The sequence below is a fragment of the Tamandua tetradactyla genome, chromosome 4, assembly GCF_023851605.1.
Source record: "Tamandua tetradactyla isolate mTamTet1 chromosome 4, mTamTet1.pri, whole genome shotgun sequence".
NCBI classification, from domain to species: Eukaryota; Metazoa; Chordata; class Mammalia; order Pilosa; family Myrmecophagidae; genus Tamandua; species Tamandua tetradactyla.
The window spans coordinates 6,437,153-6,450,051 of record NC_135330.1 but is presented as its reverse complement, the minus strand read 5'-3'; the positions used below and the strand labels follow the sequence as shown (position 1 = coordinate 6,450,051).

The 12,899-nt window shown below is 44.1% G+C and overlaps 1 protein-coding gene across 4 annotated transcripts; it reads right to left on the bottom strand.

Moving 5' to 3' along the window:
- Nucleotides 1-3,449: 3,449 nt before the first annotated feature.
- CHTOP (chromatin target of PRMT1) lies at nucleotides 3,450-12,735 on the bottom strand. 4 transcript variants are annotated; one of them, XM_077156214.1, is made up of 7 exons: nucleotides 12,406-12,735; nucleotides 11,331-11,412; nucleotides 9,832-9,985; nucleotides 9,157-9,240; nucleotides 7,244-7,430; nucleotides 6,317-6,454; nucleotides 3,450-4,710 (listed from the first exon to the last, which is right to left on the bottom strand). In XM_077156214.1, exons 2-7 carry the CDS (start codon nucleotides 11,393-11,395, stop codon nucleotides 4,505-4,507), a joined length of 834 nt encoding a protein of 277 aa, XP_077012329.1. In that variant the 5' UTR covers nucleotides 11,396-11,412; nucleotides 12,406-12,735; the 3' UTR covers nucleotides 3,450-4,504. The 4 variants fall into 4 exon arrangements, with proteins under 4 accessions (XP_077012329.1, XP_077012328.1, XP_077012330.1 ...); XM_077156213.1 differs by having other exon boundaries at nucleotides 12,419-12,733; XM_077156215.1 differs by lacking the exon at nucleotides 9,157-9,240 and having other exon boundaries at nucleotides 12,419-12,726.
- Between the last annotated feature and the right edge of the window lie 164 nt (nucleotides 12,736-12,899).

The following is a 12,899-nucleotide window of genomic DNA, read 5'->3' as shown; positions in this document are numbered from 1 at the left end:
GCTTAAATTCCTTCAATGCTTCCCCATTGCCCAAAGCATAAAGCCCACACTCTTTAGCAGACAATTAGGCTCCAGGCTACTTACACAATCTGATCAGTGATTTTTCTCAACCTCCCTTGGAGGCCTGCTGACTGCCCAGGGCAGACCTGATGCTCTTTCAGGCCTCTCTACCTTTGCACTTGTTCCCTCTGCTTGGCATATTCTTCCCCTTTCTCTGTCTGTTAAACTTGACTTTCAAAATCCAGCTCATCAATCTTTTCTTTGTGCTGGGACTGCCTTTCTTTTCTTTCTTTCTTTTTTTTAATTAACGTTTTTTATTGTGAAATATAACATACATACAAAAAAGCAATAAATTTCAAAGTACATTGTAACATGAACAGATTTCAGAGTTTGGTATGGGTTACAATTGCACAATTCCAGGTTTTTCCTTCTAGCTGTTCCAAGACACTGGAGACTAAAAGGAATATCAATATAATGATTCAACAGTCATACTCATTTGTTAAGTTCTATCTCCTCTGTTATATTCCTCAGGGGGCTGCTTTTCATACAAACAATACGACTTATTGATGTCTGTATGGCAAGCCTTCAACAGATGGAGGCTGACTGAGTTAGGGGCTGACCCTAAGAGCCAGGCTCACACTCTTTGTGGCACTCCATCCAGGTCACTCGCTGGGACTGAGTACAGAAGAGGCTGGCAGGGCCTCAGGAGATTCTGGGAGCTGCAGTTAGCAGCAGGTGGGCCTGGAGGGCCTATGGCTGGTAAGGGAGTTACATGTGCCCACTGTTGGCATTAATTCTTCTTTCATGGTGTTTTCATGTTTAGTTTGATAAAGCTGACAAAATGCAATTTACCAGAAATGGGCCAGCTTTTACACTGGGTCTTATTAACTCACAGGTTAACAATTCTGAGGCTGTGAAAATATCCAAATCAACAGGACAATACCTGGATCCTGAAGACTGGCTACAGATAGCAAGGCACATGTCGATGTCTGTTGGTCCTTCCCTCCAGAGTTTCACTGCTTCCAGCTTCTGGTTTCAGTGACTTCCTTTCTGAGCATCTGCACATTTCTCTCTCGGAACACTTGTCTTTTACTTTCTGTGGAGCCTTTTTCTGTGTGTTCTTTTATCCTCTTAGAAAGGATAGGAGGATTAACACCCATCCTGGGGCACTCCTCAACTGAAATAACCTAATCAAAAGGCCCCACCCACAACAGGTCTAGACCCACAGGAATGGATTAAAAGAACATGATCTTCTCTAAGGTACATCCGGCTTCAAACCGTCATACGTGAGGCAGGAAGCAGAAAGGGAGGAGGGTGCCCAGGCCCAGGGGTAACCTCCTTTACCCAGACCTTGCCTTGAGCAGCAGCTTCCTCTGGTGGGATGGACCTCGGCGTCCTGTTCTTGCTGGGGTGGGAGGGGAGGGTTAGCTCATTCCTTGTGCCTCAGTCCTGGAAGCTTTGGAGGGTGCTGAGGGGTGTGTATGTGTGTGTTGGCTCATCTCTGCTGAAGCATTGTGCAAAACCGGGCCCTCTGCTAAGCCCCCCTCTCTCCTGGGCCTCGAAGAAACCACTCCTCCCCCACCCTCCTCAGCCAGGATGCCCCAGTAGTAAAAATCTACACAGCTGCTCACAGCACTGCAGGTCGGACAAACCCAAGAGATGGGTGCAGAGGACATGGGACAGTCCCTTATGGCCAGTCACCCGTGGACAGCAAGGGTACTGAGGCAGCAGGATGGGGTTGGTGGGAGGGAGCACTTTGGGCAGGGGGACCCTTCAGAATGGCAGGAGCTAGAGCTCACCCAGCATCTTGTGAAGTCCCGTTTCTCACAGGACCCAGGCATCCTGGCTCCAGCTCCTATTTCTTTCAGCCCAGAGGCCTGAGACCTCCAGGGAATTTGTCCTGAGATGGACCCCAAAGAAGCCCATCAGTGGATGCAGAGGCAGTGGTGGAAGGGGAGTTAAGGCTGATGCGTGCTGCCATCTCATGCCACTCTCCCCATTTCCAGACCTCCTGACACTTCAGTGTTAGCTTGGAACCTTGCCAAAAGGTCCCCTGGGCAAGGAAAATAGGGCGTAGGTGTGTGGGGTTGTATGGCATTGGAAGGGGCACTGTGAGGGCTGGACTTCTGCTGGAGGTCTCACTACTACCCTGTTTTTAGATCTGTTATTTTGGCTCTAGATTCAATGACCGCTGAGTGACCAGTCTGTGAGCAGCACCCATACCCATCCCCTAGCTCCCCTTAACTCATCTCTTTGGCCCTCAGCCTGGGGTATTGCTAAATCTCTGCACACTCAAGAATCCCTTTCCTCACACGTGCTCCAAAGGCCTTGGTGCCAGTTTACTCTTTTACAGAGGTTCTCAGTGGATTACGGTGGGCTTAGAAAGGCTCAAAAGCCAAATTAAAAACATCCTAAGGGCAGAATCCAGGTACAAAGAGCAAGTCATACTTGGGGGACCTGCTTGTTAGCCACCTTGGGGGAGGGGCAAAATATTGGGGAATGAGATGGCTAAGGAGAAAACCCACAGGTATGGGTCATGGAATGTGGGTCCTGAAAGAGGGTAAGGAAGCCACTTACATCTGCAGTTCCCTCCCCAAAGCCGTCTTGTAGTTCTTGCTATCAAGTAACCTATATAAGGTGTGTCAAGTGGTGGCCAGCCAGCTGCCAATCAGCATCTCCCTCCCAGAAACCCTGTGATCTAACGAGGCACCCTTACAACTGACCTTGCTCATACAAAAATCCCTTTTCTCATTTCCTTCAAATCCAAGACTATGAATGCCTCTATGGGCAAAAGAACTCTGTTCAGCTTAAAATGAAGAAATAATGACAGAGTACAAACACTTGGAAACCAGTTCTGGTTGGTTGACTATCCTAACACAGTCCCTTCCTCCAATCCCATCTGGCCTGTCTTAAGCACTCCCTTTGATAGGAGTAACTAAACCATTTGGCCTCACAATCTTGAAGTATTAGTAGTTAAATAGCTCAGGTTAACGTGGATGAGATTGAAGCTGTCAGGGCCAAAATTCCCTCCCAAATCCCCAGCAGTTTAGGGTACCAGACAGCCCAATGGTAACTAGTGTGGTTGAGAGCCTTTCTTTTCCATACAGTTAATAGCTTAGGGAAAAAGGAAACCAGTACCAAGATCCAGGATGTTGCCCCAAATCACCCTTAGTTTCCTACAGGGCCAAAAAAGTTTTGTTACTTGGTGGGGTTGATCATCTTTTCCAGGGCTTCAGTGAAGGAGGGTAGTTACTGAACCTAAATTTAAGCAGACACTCCAATCAAATATTATCATTCCCTTTTACAGAAATCCTTCACTTTTCCTGTCCCAAATCCACATGCCCCCATTTTAATACAATAAGGATTCTTGATTACATGAGTATATCAAGATATTGTGAAATTGGCCACAGCATTTCAAAGAACCCAGCAAATAAAGACAAAGTCCTGACTGGATTTAAGAGAACAATTTCTTGTTATAGTGAACCAGAAATACAAGATTCCACTGAAACTGGAACTGACAGAATACGCTGAACTTATTCAAACCGTTAAAGGAAATAAGAAGTGGGTTAAAACAAAGTCAGTGAGTGCGAGAAGCCCAAGATTGGTTTGGAATAAACATAAGGGCATTTCTGCCTGCGTATCTTCTGACCCCTCCCAGCAGTTAGTCTGCCCTCATTCTCCCACCCCACGCCCTGCTGAAGCATCTGCCAAACCAAACGGCTCCTTCCTCCATATTACAGTTGTAGGCCAAGCCAATAGTACCCTCTGGACATGACACAAAGCCAAGCGGAAACTCTACTAATCTCATTCAAGGACAGAAAGCACACATGCCCAACCCAGCACACTGGTTATCAACTATGTAGTGTCAACACACGTAGTAATAATCTCACCAGATCAGAGCTGCTACCACCTGAAACCTGTTATGTGGCCCTGCAGCGAAGTCATTGTGCTCAATTTGCTAGGCTAAATGCAGCAGAATGCATTTTTGAGCTTCAGATTTTTGATATATTCTAAGAGGACACTGAAGATGTAGGACTATACCTCAGCAACCTAGACATTTGGGAGGAACATTAATCTCCCAACTACACTGACTGTAAAGTGTACCCTAAATGGTCTTCCTGGAGGCACAGGGATGAACAAAGGAAATGCTAAAATGTCAGAGCATTTATGAGGGGAGGCAGGGAAGAGGGTGTCCTAGCCACAAGGCCAACACATTCTTATTTAAAGAGAAGTCTGGGCTGGAAAGAAAAAAAAAAAAAATATATATATATATATATATATATAATATAAAAAAACCAAGTCAAAGGAAAAACGGGTTTCATACAACACAGTATCAAAACGTAAAAGGAACACACTAAATGCACAAACTGGTGGCAAATCAGTCCACAGCCTGTTGTGATAGGTCCTTCCAGCATCAATCAGTTTTCTTCTCATCTGTTTTCTCAAGGTTATTTACAGATATGGTGACTTAAACAAGAGTCTCTCATGGGAGGGTGGGCAGGCTTCAATCATTGGTTTCAGGATCTGTCTGTGCCATGTAGGCATCCAATTCTGCATCCAGGTGTCCTTTCGTTTTCGACATGTATGCATCCAACTGGTTGTCCAGCTGCTCCTTGGTCAGCACAGGGCGAGCAAGGGCTCCTCTCCCTCGGCCACGGCCTCTGCCTCGGCCTCCAAAGCCCCCTCTTCCCCGACCTATCATACCCCGACCTGGCCCAAGAAAAGAAAAAACAGTAGATGGTTACAAGTAAGTCTAATGGGTGCTCCGGTAAATGCCCCTTAGAGCAATGGGGCCTAGCTGAGAAAGGCTGAAGGGCAGGGCAAAGAAGAGACATCTGGAAATACAGGAAACACACTGGGTAGAAAGCAACACATGGAAAGCACATACAATGAATCCCTTATTACATGCTCACCTCTAAATGCTATTTTTTTTTAAAATTATTCATCCCAAATAAGAGAGAATAATAAACTAGAACAATTCAAAAAAAATCTTAATCTGTCCTAAGACAAAGAAATTAAAGTGAGACTCATTACGTTCACAATTAACGATAGATAACCCCATTTAGTAAGACAGGGAGGAGTAACAAGGGCACAGAGAATCAAGGGTGTGAAGCTAGACAGTTTTAAAATTAAACTTTACTTCCGTTTGGAAAGCCATTTAATTTCTCCTTAAATATTTAAGCCCAAGGAGTTGACCCCAAGTCAAGAGACAGAAGTTATTTTGACACAGAAACAATGGGGAAGATGGGGAAAAATACTAAGTAGTCTCAGCCACTTTTACGTTCAACTTTGGCCACCTTATGACAAGCACAGTCAACTGGAGGTGGTTTCATTTCACTTGCTACCATCTATCTTCTTGAAAAGCTACTTTAGCCCTCCCACCACCATGGATGTTTCAGAAATCAAGTCAAAGACAACCTGGAAACATGCTATTTCATCCTGAAACTCAAACTAGCTAAGCAGCATTTAATGGGAGAGGGGAAAACAGGCCCTCAGTGATCAAATTACCTTTCCTAACTTATTCCCTGACAACTTCAAGGTCATACATTATAGAAGAACCACCACACACTTTAAAAGGATCAAAGCAAATAAACACAGGGAATATAAGAACAGATCTTCTCTTCCTTGAACAGGTGTTGTGGGGAGTTTTCCTCTAAGCTCTAAGACAGAAAGCTCCCGCGAGATTTGGCATTAACAACAGCAACACCATAAAACTATTCCCCAATCTGGGCCTTGAGGTCACAAGACAAGTATCAATAGGTCTCAAAGGTAAGATTACCTAGAGCCAGTTAACTGACAATGATACCATCTTGCTCTCTACCTTGATCAAAAAAGTCAAGTCTTTCATTCCTCATAGGCACCAACTTTACCTTGAATTTACTTGGCTGCAGAGATGATGCCCCATTCCAAGTGTCACTATCCTGACTCACCTCTGTATATCTCCCTCTTTTCTTATGCTTATTTGACTCAAATGGGTTTTGAGCTAGAGGGGGTGTGGTGGTGGGGCAGGGACAGAGCAAGGTAAAACCAAATACTGGCCATTTTGTCATTTTAATAACACAATTTCAATTTATAAGAGCCAGGAACAAGACTGAATATAATCTGGCTCTGTAGCATGTACCTGACTGGTTCTTGGTAAAATCCTGTGATGTTCCCACTACCAGCAAATGAATTTGGAAAGTAAGTCAGTTTTAAAACAGAACGAGACAAACAAATAAGCCTGCCTATGACTTGAAGCTGTGCAGAAAGTGGCTCTGAGTTTTTAAGGAAGAGAAATAAAGGGGGAGCTACTCTCTGAAGTTGGTAGCTGACTAACCTCTACCACCGATTCCGCCACGACCCATAGCTCCACGCCCTAGGCCCCCTCTCCCAGGACCTCCACGACCTCGAACACCACCTCTTCTTAAGCCCATTCGGGGAGCTACGGCTCGTCCACCTCGAAGCAGGTTTTGACCTTGGAGAGGAGGCATACAATGTATATGCAGGTAAATCCAAGAGAGACAATGTAGATTCTAACCAAAGGAAGGCGGTAAGGGTTAAATGAGTTTTCGTTAATTTTTAAGTCTGGTGGGGCAAGCTGCACACTGAGCATGAACAGATTAAGCTGCTGTTTATTCAATCAAGTCAACAAATCTGGCCACAAATCCATTTTTGGAAGAAGGTGGGAATAAGTTAATTAGTAAGTAGATATATTTAATAAATACTGAGTATTCAGATAGATGCCTAACATTATGTTAGCTCGTAAAAAAAAAACCTGACATTGTTTCTGCTCTTGTTCTCGCAGGGGCTGAGAATGATAGAGGGAACAGTGTAACAGTGCCCACAATGAAACACAGTTAAGTGCTATGGGTCAACTTGTCCTTTTTTCCAGATATAACAGACTGCTTCATGAGCACCAGGAACATAGAGATGGCCAAGTGACCCATAAAATTTCTCAGATTTGACTGATTTCTAGAACGTGAATGTGCTCTGATTCAAGCAGCAGAGTGTTTTAAAATGGAATGGAGATGACGTGAATTACCTGTTATTACGCAGGTCATAGCCTCTCACCATTGCATATTACCAGAAAAGGAATGGTATCGATAAAAGACATGCAGCACTATTAAAAATATGTGATTTCAAAAGTTATTAATTATATTAATACAAATTCAGGCTTAAAGATGTTAAACAAATGTGTCCATAAGCAGCCCAAGAGAAAAGGGAAGGGGTAGAGTCTGACAATTATCAAGTACACAGCACTGACCTCGGAGCGACATCCCGCCCCTAAGGAGGGTTCTTGTGGCGCGTCCCCCACGTAGTCCTCCTCTGGGCAAGCCTCTCTGGATTATGGGCAGGCCTCGTCCTCCGATTGCGCCCCTGGCCAAGGTCCCTATGGGTCGGCCTAACCGTGCCTGGATGTTACTCTTACCCAGACGCTGCTTTAAGCTCTTCTGGAAAAAAAGGTGTTGGGGAATTGAGATCAAAAAAAGCAAGCCAAAAGGATCTGGCAACTCAAAGTGCAGAGAAAAAGAAGCAAGTGAGATGCCTGGTGTGGAGATAAACCTGCTGTGGGTGACAGAAGTATCCCAAACCAGAAGCAAGCTTTTACCTCAGAACATGGGTATAAAAGAAGCAGAACTCTGATCCAGAGCAGAAACTCTAAGAAGCGTGAGTATGGTCCCATGAAATCGGCATCACCACAAATTATCTAGTTTGGCTACAGAAGTCACACACCACCACCTGGCACTTCAGTTTTAATAAGTTCATGTAAGCTTAACACTAGTTCAAATCCTGGATTCCGCTATTTTTGAACCACAGGTTGACCATGATATGATTTGATTCATACCTGCCCAAGGGCTACACTGTCTCCAAAGGCTTACTCAAACACCATAGGAAGGCCATCACACTCGAGGCAAAATTTAAATTACAAGTTCATTTGAGTTCTTGTGATTTAAGAACAAGACTGATTTCTCAAAGAGGCCAAAGTGCTCCACTTTCCCTCTGAGCATCTATCTCCAGACAGTCTACTTTTTACCTTAAGGTGTAAATAAACACAAAAAAGTCAAACTTTCTTTTCTTACATTTCATAAACATCCAGAGTTCCATGTCTATCTTTGCAAACAACTCCAATAAGCCAGCATAATGTCCTTTAGTTCAAAATAAACATGTAACTCAAATACATCTTCACGGAGAGCCAGCCAAAACTCATGTTAGCATCAAGACGGGGTCTATAATCACAAAACTTCAGGGCAACATCGGAAGACAAGCATAACTGGAGAGACAGAGATTTTCAATGATCTGTCCCTCAGAAAAAAACTTATAAAGACCTATCTTAAGAAAGTTAAATTTCCTCAAAGGAAAAGGGGACAATACTGCCTTGAATAAAACCAAGGCCTCAGTAAACCTGACTTTCTCTAATGCAATCAGCATTAATGAAGAGATCCTAAGTGTCCTCAGGTTTCAACTCAACTGACTACCAACGTTTTTTTTTTCTTCCATCAAATCCTCAAAAAAGATGCTGTAAGGCACAATTAACTTACTAGCACAAGATCTTAAATAGTTTTCAATGTGTATCTACCAACAGGCAGACAGCAGGTGTAACCAATGATAATGGCCTGTTCACATTATTCCCGGGACAGCACACAATTATGAGGTCAGGACTTCATCTCAAAAGTTCGTTGTGTTGCTGAGTGCTGTGCTTAGAGAAGGTAAAAGGAGAACCATGCAGTGCTTAGGAGCTCTCCCTTCTCAATCCTGAGGTGGCACCAATACTGGTCTCAAACACTGACAGAAAGCTTAAAGAAGCCAACTATACTAACCAGATTGCACTCTAGAGCTGTGTCGTATCATAATATAGCTATTAGCCACATGTGGCTATTTATATTTCAAAAGAAATAAAAATTTAAAAACCCAGTTCCGTAACAGCACTAGTTACATTTTGAGGGCTTAACTTTCAGTAATTTTTAATATTTACTCCTGGAAAATTGTGGTGCCTTTTACTGCTTTCCTAGGTCGGAGACAGATCCGGTCACTCCAAAGGCTTATGGTAGCCAAAATGGAAAGCTTCGTTTATTTTTGATCAGTGAGCCCAATAGTTCAGGGTGGGGTAAGAGGGTTGTTATATTTAACTGCTGAATTTATGCACAGCCATGCAGCGCTACCAGTTAAAGTCCTTACAGTTGCATGGCACCGCCCTCCAGACGCCCAGCCACAGCTTGGACAAATCCTTCCACAGCCACTGTCCGGACTTGCATATAAGGTCTATGAATAATAAAGAGGAGGTTTTATTTTAGGTCTGAATAGGATTATCTTTTACTGGAAATTTGAAAGAGAACCCACTAACTCTTAAATTACTATCCTACTGATAAAACCTTAGGTGCTGTGGAGACAAGGGTCATGCAACTCTCCATATTTTAGCACTGGAAAGCTTTGACTAAGACCTTTCAGCCATCCTACACTAAAAGATAAAAAATAATAAAATTACTTCCCTAATTGAAAACCATTTAACAGGGAGTGAAGAAATTACAGAAAGCAGATTTCTTTGTGGAAAAAAGGGTGCATTATACTTTAAGGGTAAAGGATCGGAAAACAAAAAAGATTAACACTCATCGATAATCCAGAAATAGGCCACACTGATGATAAACTCCCCAAAAGAGAAAGACAATATATTAAAAAAAGTTACTTATCAGTACCTGCCAAAATTGAAATTCTCTGAACTTCTCTTTCCTCCAGAGAAGGTTTAGCTTTTGCCCTGAGCCACCACGTAACCAACCATCACATCCTGACAGCCTCAGTGGACTGCCTGACGGAGATCACCAGCTGCTTCTGGAGTATTAAAACCCATTCTCTCACCTGCTTCAGTTTTAATGCTGCCTGGACAGAGGGTCTATTCTCCATCTGCTGGGCCAGTCTTCTGTTTCTGGCACTGGCTAGCTGCTGTTGTTGCTGCATCGAAGCCCGAATATTCACTGGCATCGGTTGTTTGTTCTTCAGCATATTAGTAAAGCTTCAAGGTCGAACAAAATGGATGTTTAAATAAAAGCTTTATTATAAAACATTTATTGGCATTTTCATGGCTTGCTAGATCAGGAGCTCCAGATCCCACGAACTTTTAAGTAAAGTGGTACACTTAGATCAAGGCTGATGTGGGTTAAAGACTCCTCTGTTTCCACAAACTTGCAAGAATCAGAAACTGAGAAATGCAGCTAAGTGCGGCACATTCAATCAAAAGTGATAACAAGGGCTCAGGTAACGGCTTTTAGAGAGGTGGAAAATATGAAAAACACGCAATAAGCAGATACGATGACAAGAGACAGAAAATGTAGTTTCAAAGACAAATGAAGAAAACCAAAACCTTGGAAGACCCGAGGGTGCATTCTAAGGGCAAATATGAAGAAGGATTAGAGTACCTTCAAAGCCATACTAATGGGATATACAAACACCCACATGCATTTTAGGAATATATCACATTTTTCTATATTTATTCACTTAGTTGCATGTGAACATGGATAATTAATTATAGTACTGTACCCTAAAAGACAGAAGCACATATGTTTCAGAAAAGCAAAAACATATATTAAATAAATCTTAGTGGTCTATCATCAACTTAATAAAATGACCAAAGGCACTCAATGAATAAAGCTCCTCAAGATAGAAACTGCCTTTACACACCTTTTCTCAGTTTTGAATGATCACCTTTTCTGGCTCCATATGATTACTTCTGATAAAGTTATATTAAGTGACATTAGCTGAATCATTTAGGAGCCTGTGAAGACACTTCTCTATTACTCCTGTCAAGGTAAGTTTAATGAAATGGAAGAGAACACGTAATGTTTACAGAATACAAAACAAAAACAAATTAAAAGCAGAATGGAAAGAAAGTGAAATGGAGCAAAGCAAGTGCCTCTTACAAGGTCCAAGAACAACATTCAAGGGCCTTTGGACAGATTCACGGCTTGCTACCTGCCTCTTACAGGCCAAACACAACACTGCTGGCCTTGGACTGGGCAACAAGCCAACTGCAGCCAGGGTACCATGCTACCACGCTGCACCACCCCTGTATCAATGTAAAAAAAAATGTGAAGAAAAGGGAGGGTGTGAGGAGTCCTTTTCAAATACATCCCACCAGATAAATGTTTCAGACAGCTTAACATAAAAAGCTACTGATAAGGGGTTTTGAAACAACCGCCCAATTTGTTTTGTGTACCACATAAGATGCAACTAGGAACAGAGGTCTGTAGCCTTCTGTTGGTATCTAGTTAGTTTAAAACCGGTTTTTGTGCATTGGACCCCAGGGCCAATTTAACAATGTTTTCTTATGAACGCGCTGAAGTTGCTGTTGGCTGCCTCACCGCTCATTTAGAGACATCTTGGTGGTGCTTTTTAGCACAACTTTCGGTGCTGATTGTGCAGCCATCTTCAAATCCCGAGAATCTACAAAGGACAATAGACAGAATGAGCAGAAAAGCAGAATGGCCATTTCTACAAGGGCCAAGGCCCACACCAACAATGAATTAAAAGATTTGTATCACTGACAATTGTTATCATGATGAGCATATCAAAACTCACTTCAGGTGCTTACCTTTGTAAGACTGTTACCTCAAACTATAAAAACTTCACTGCTACAGAACAGAAAGTATCTGCCAAGTCTCCAAAGATGGCAGAGCCAGAGAGCACTAAATAAGTGCTAATTTTGGCTTTCAGTCTAGAGTAGTCATTCTTAATCTTGACTGCATGTGACTTACCCTGGGAGTCAAAAAGAAAAAAACAAACAAAAAAACACCGAAGTCTGGTCCCAGACCAATTAAACTACCACCTTCTAAGGTTTGGATCTGGGGATTAGCAATAGTTTTTTTTTTGTTGTTTGCTTTTTTGTTTTTTTTAAAAAAGCTACCTGGGTGCTCCTATATGCAGCCAAAGTTGAGAATTACTGATCTAGAGGGAAGATACAAGCATGACCATGAGTGGTTTCAATACTGACTTTCGACTCCAAAACTTGCAGCGAGCTTAACAGGGAACTAGGAACCTAAGGGAAGGACGAGAAAAGGTTTCCTAAATGGGCATTCACCAGGAAGTTAGCTCCCAGAGAGCCCTCCACAGTATTTAACCCTAAAGTCATCATTCCAACATTCCCCAAAGCCCCGTAGTCCTCATTTCACCTCCCTACCATCTCAAAGTCCCGTCAAGGCCGCCAACTTTGTTCAAGACGCTAAGTTTCCTTTCTTCCACTACTGTATCCCAAACTTCTCCATCAAACCCCACCAGTTTCCAGTTCCGCCCCTCCCCCGCTTCCTCCTCCGGGCCTCCGCCCCCTCCCTGGGCCTCCACGCTCCAACATGGCAACCTAACTTCTCCCACACCCCACTACCCCATTCCGCGCCCGCCAGCTCGGCCCGCTCCCCAACACTTTTCCCCTCTTCTTCTCACCGCAGAAACGCACCGAAGGAAACGGACGCCAGTGCTCCTCCCGGGGCGGCCACCACGGCTAGGCAGGCAGGCCGGAGACCGGCCGAACCCGAGTTGACGGCGGGGGAGCTCGGGTTAACTTGGTGGGCGGTTGATTAGATACGAAGGCGGTAGGTTGCTAGGTTAGCTCGTGGTTGTCCTCGGCTGTTTGGCCGGCCGGTCTCTGTGCTCACCCGGCCTGCCCTTTCCTTCCTTTCGTCCGTGCTACCACAGCTGCCACCAACTCCCGCTCGGTGTCCAAAACAAAATGGCCGCCACGCCCGGTGCGGAGTGGGGCCGGCTAAAATGGCGTCGACGCCATTACATCAGACGTCAGATCCGCGCACAACCGGGGGGCGGGGAAACGTTTGTGGTACGCCCGCGCGGGGGCCAGGGGTGGGGCTCGAGGGAGAAGGTGGGGTTTTGCCGAGGCACGTTTGCGTAACTACGCCGCGCTCGGACGGCGAGGGGGCGTG

Coding starts and splice junctions, on each gene's coding strand:
- CHTOP (XM_077156214.1), bottom strand. CDS start 11,395: ATGGCTGCACAATCAGCACCGAAAGTTGTGCTAAAAAGCACCACCAAG. Junction 9,241..9,831: donor CAGCATTAAAACTGAAGCAG/GTGAGAGAATGG, acceptor TATTATTCATAG/ACCTTATATGCAAGTCCGGA. Junction 7,431..9,156: donor GAGGGCGGTGCCATGCAACT/GTAAGGACTTTA, acceptor CTTTTTTTCCAG/AAGAGCTTAAAGCAGCGTCT.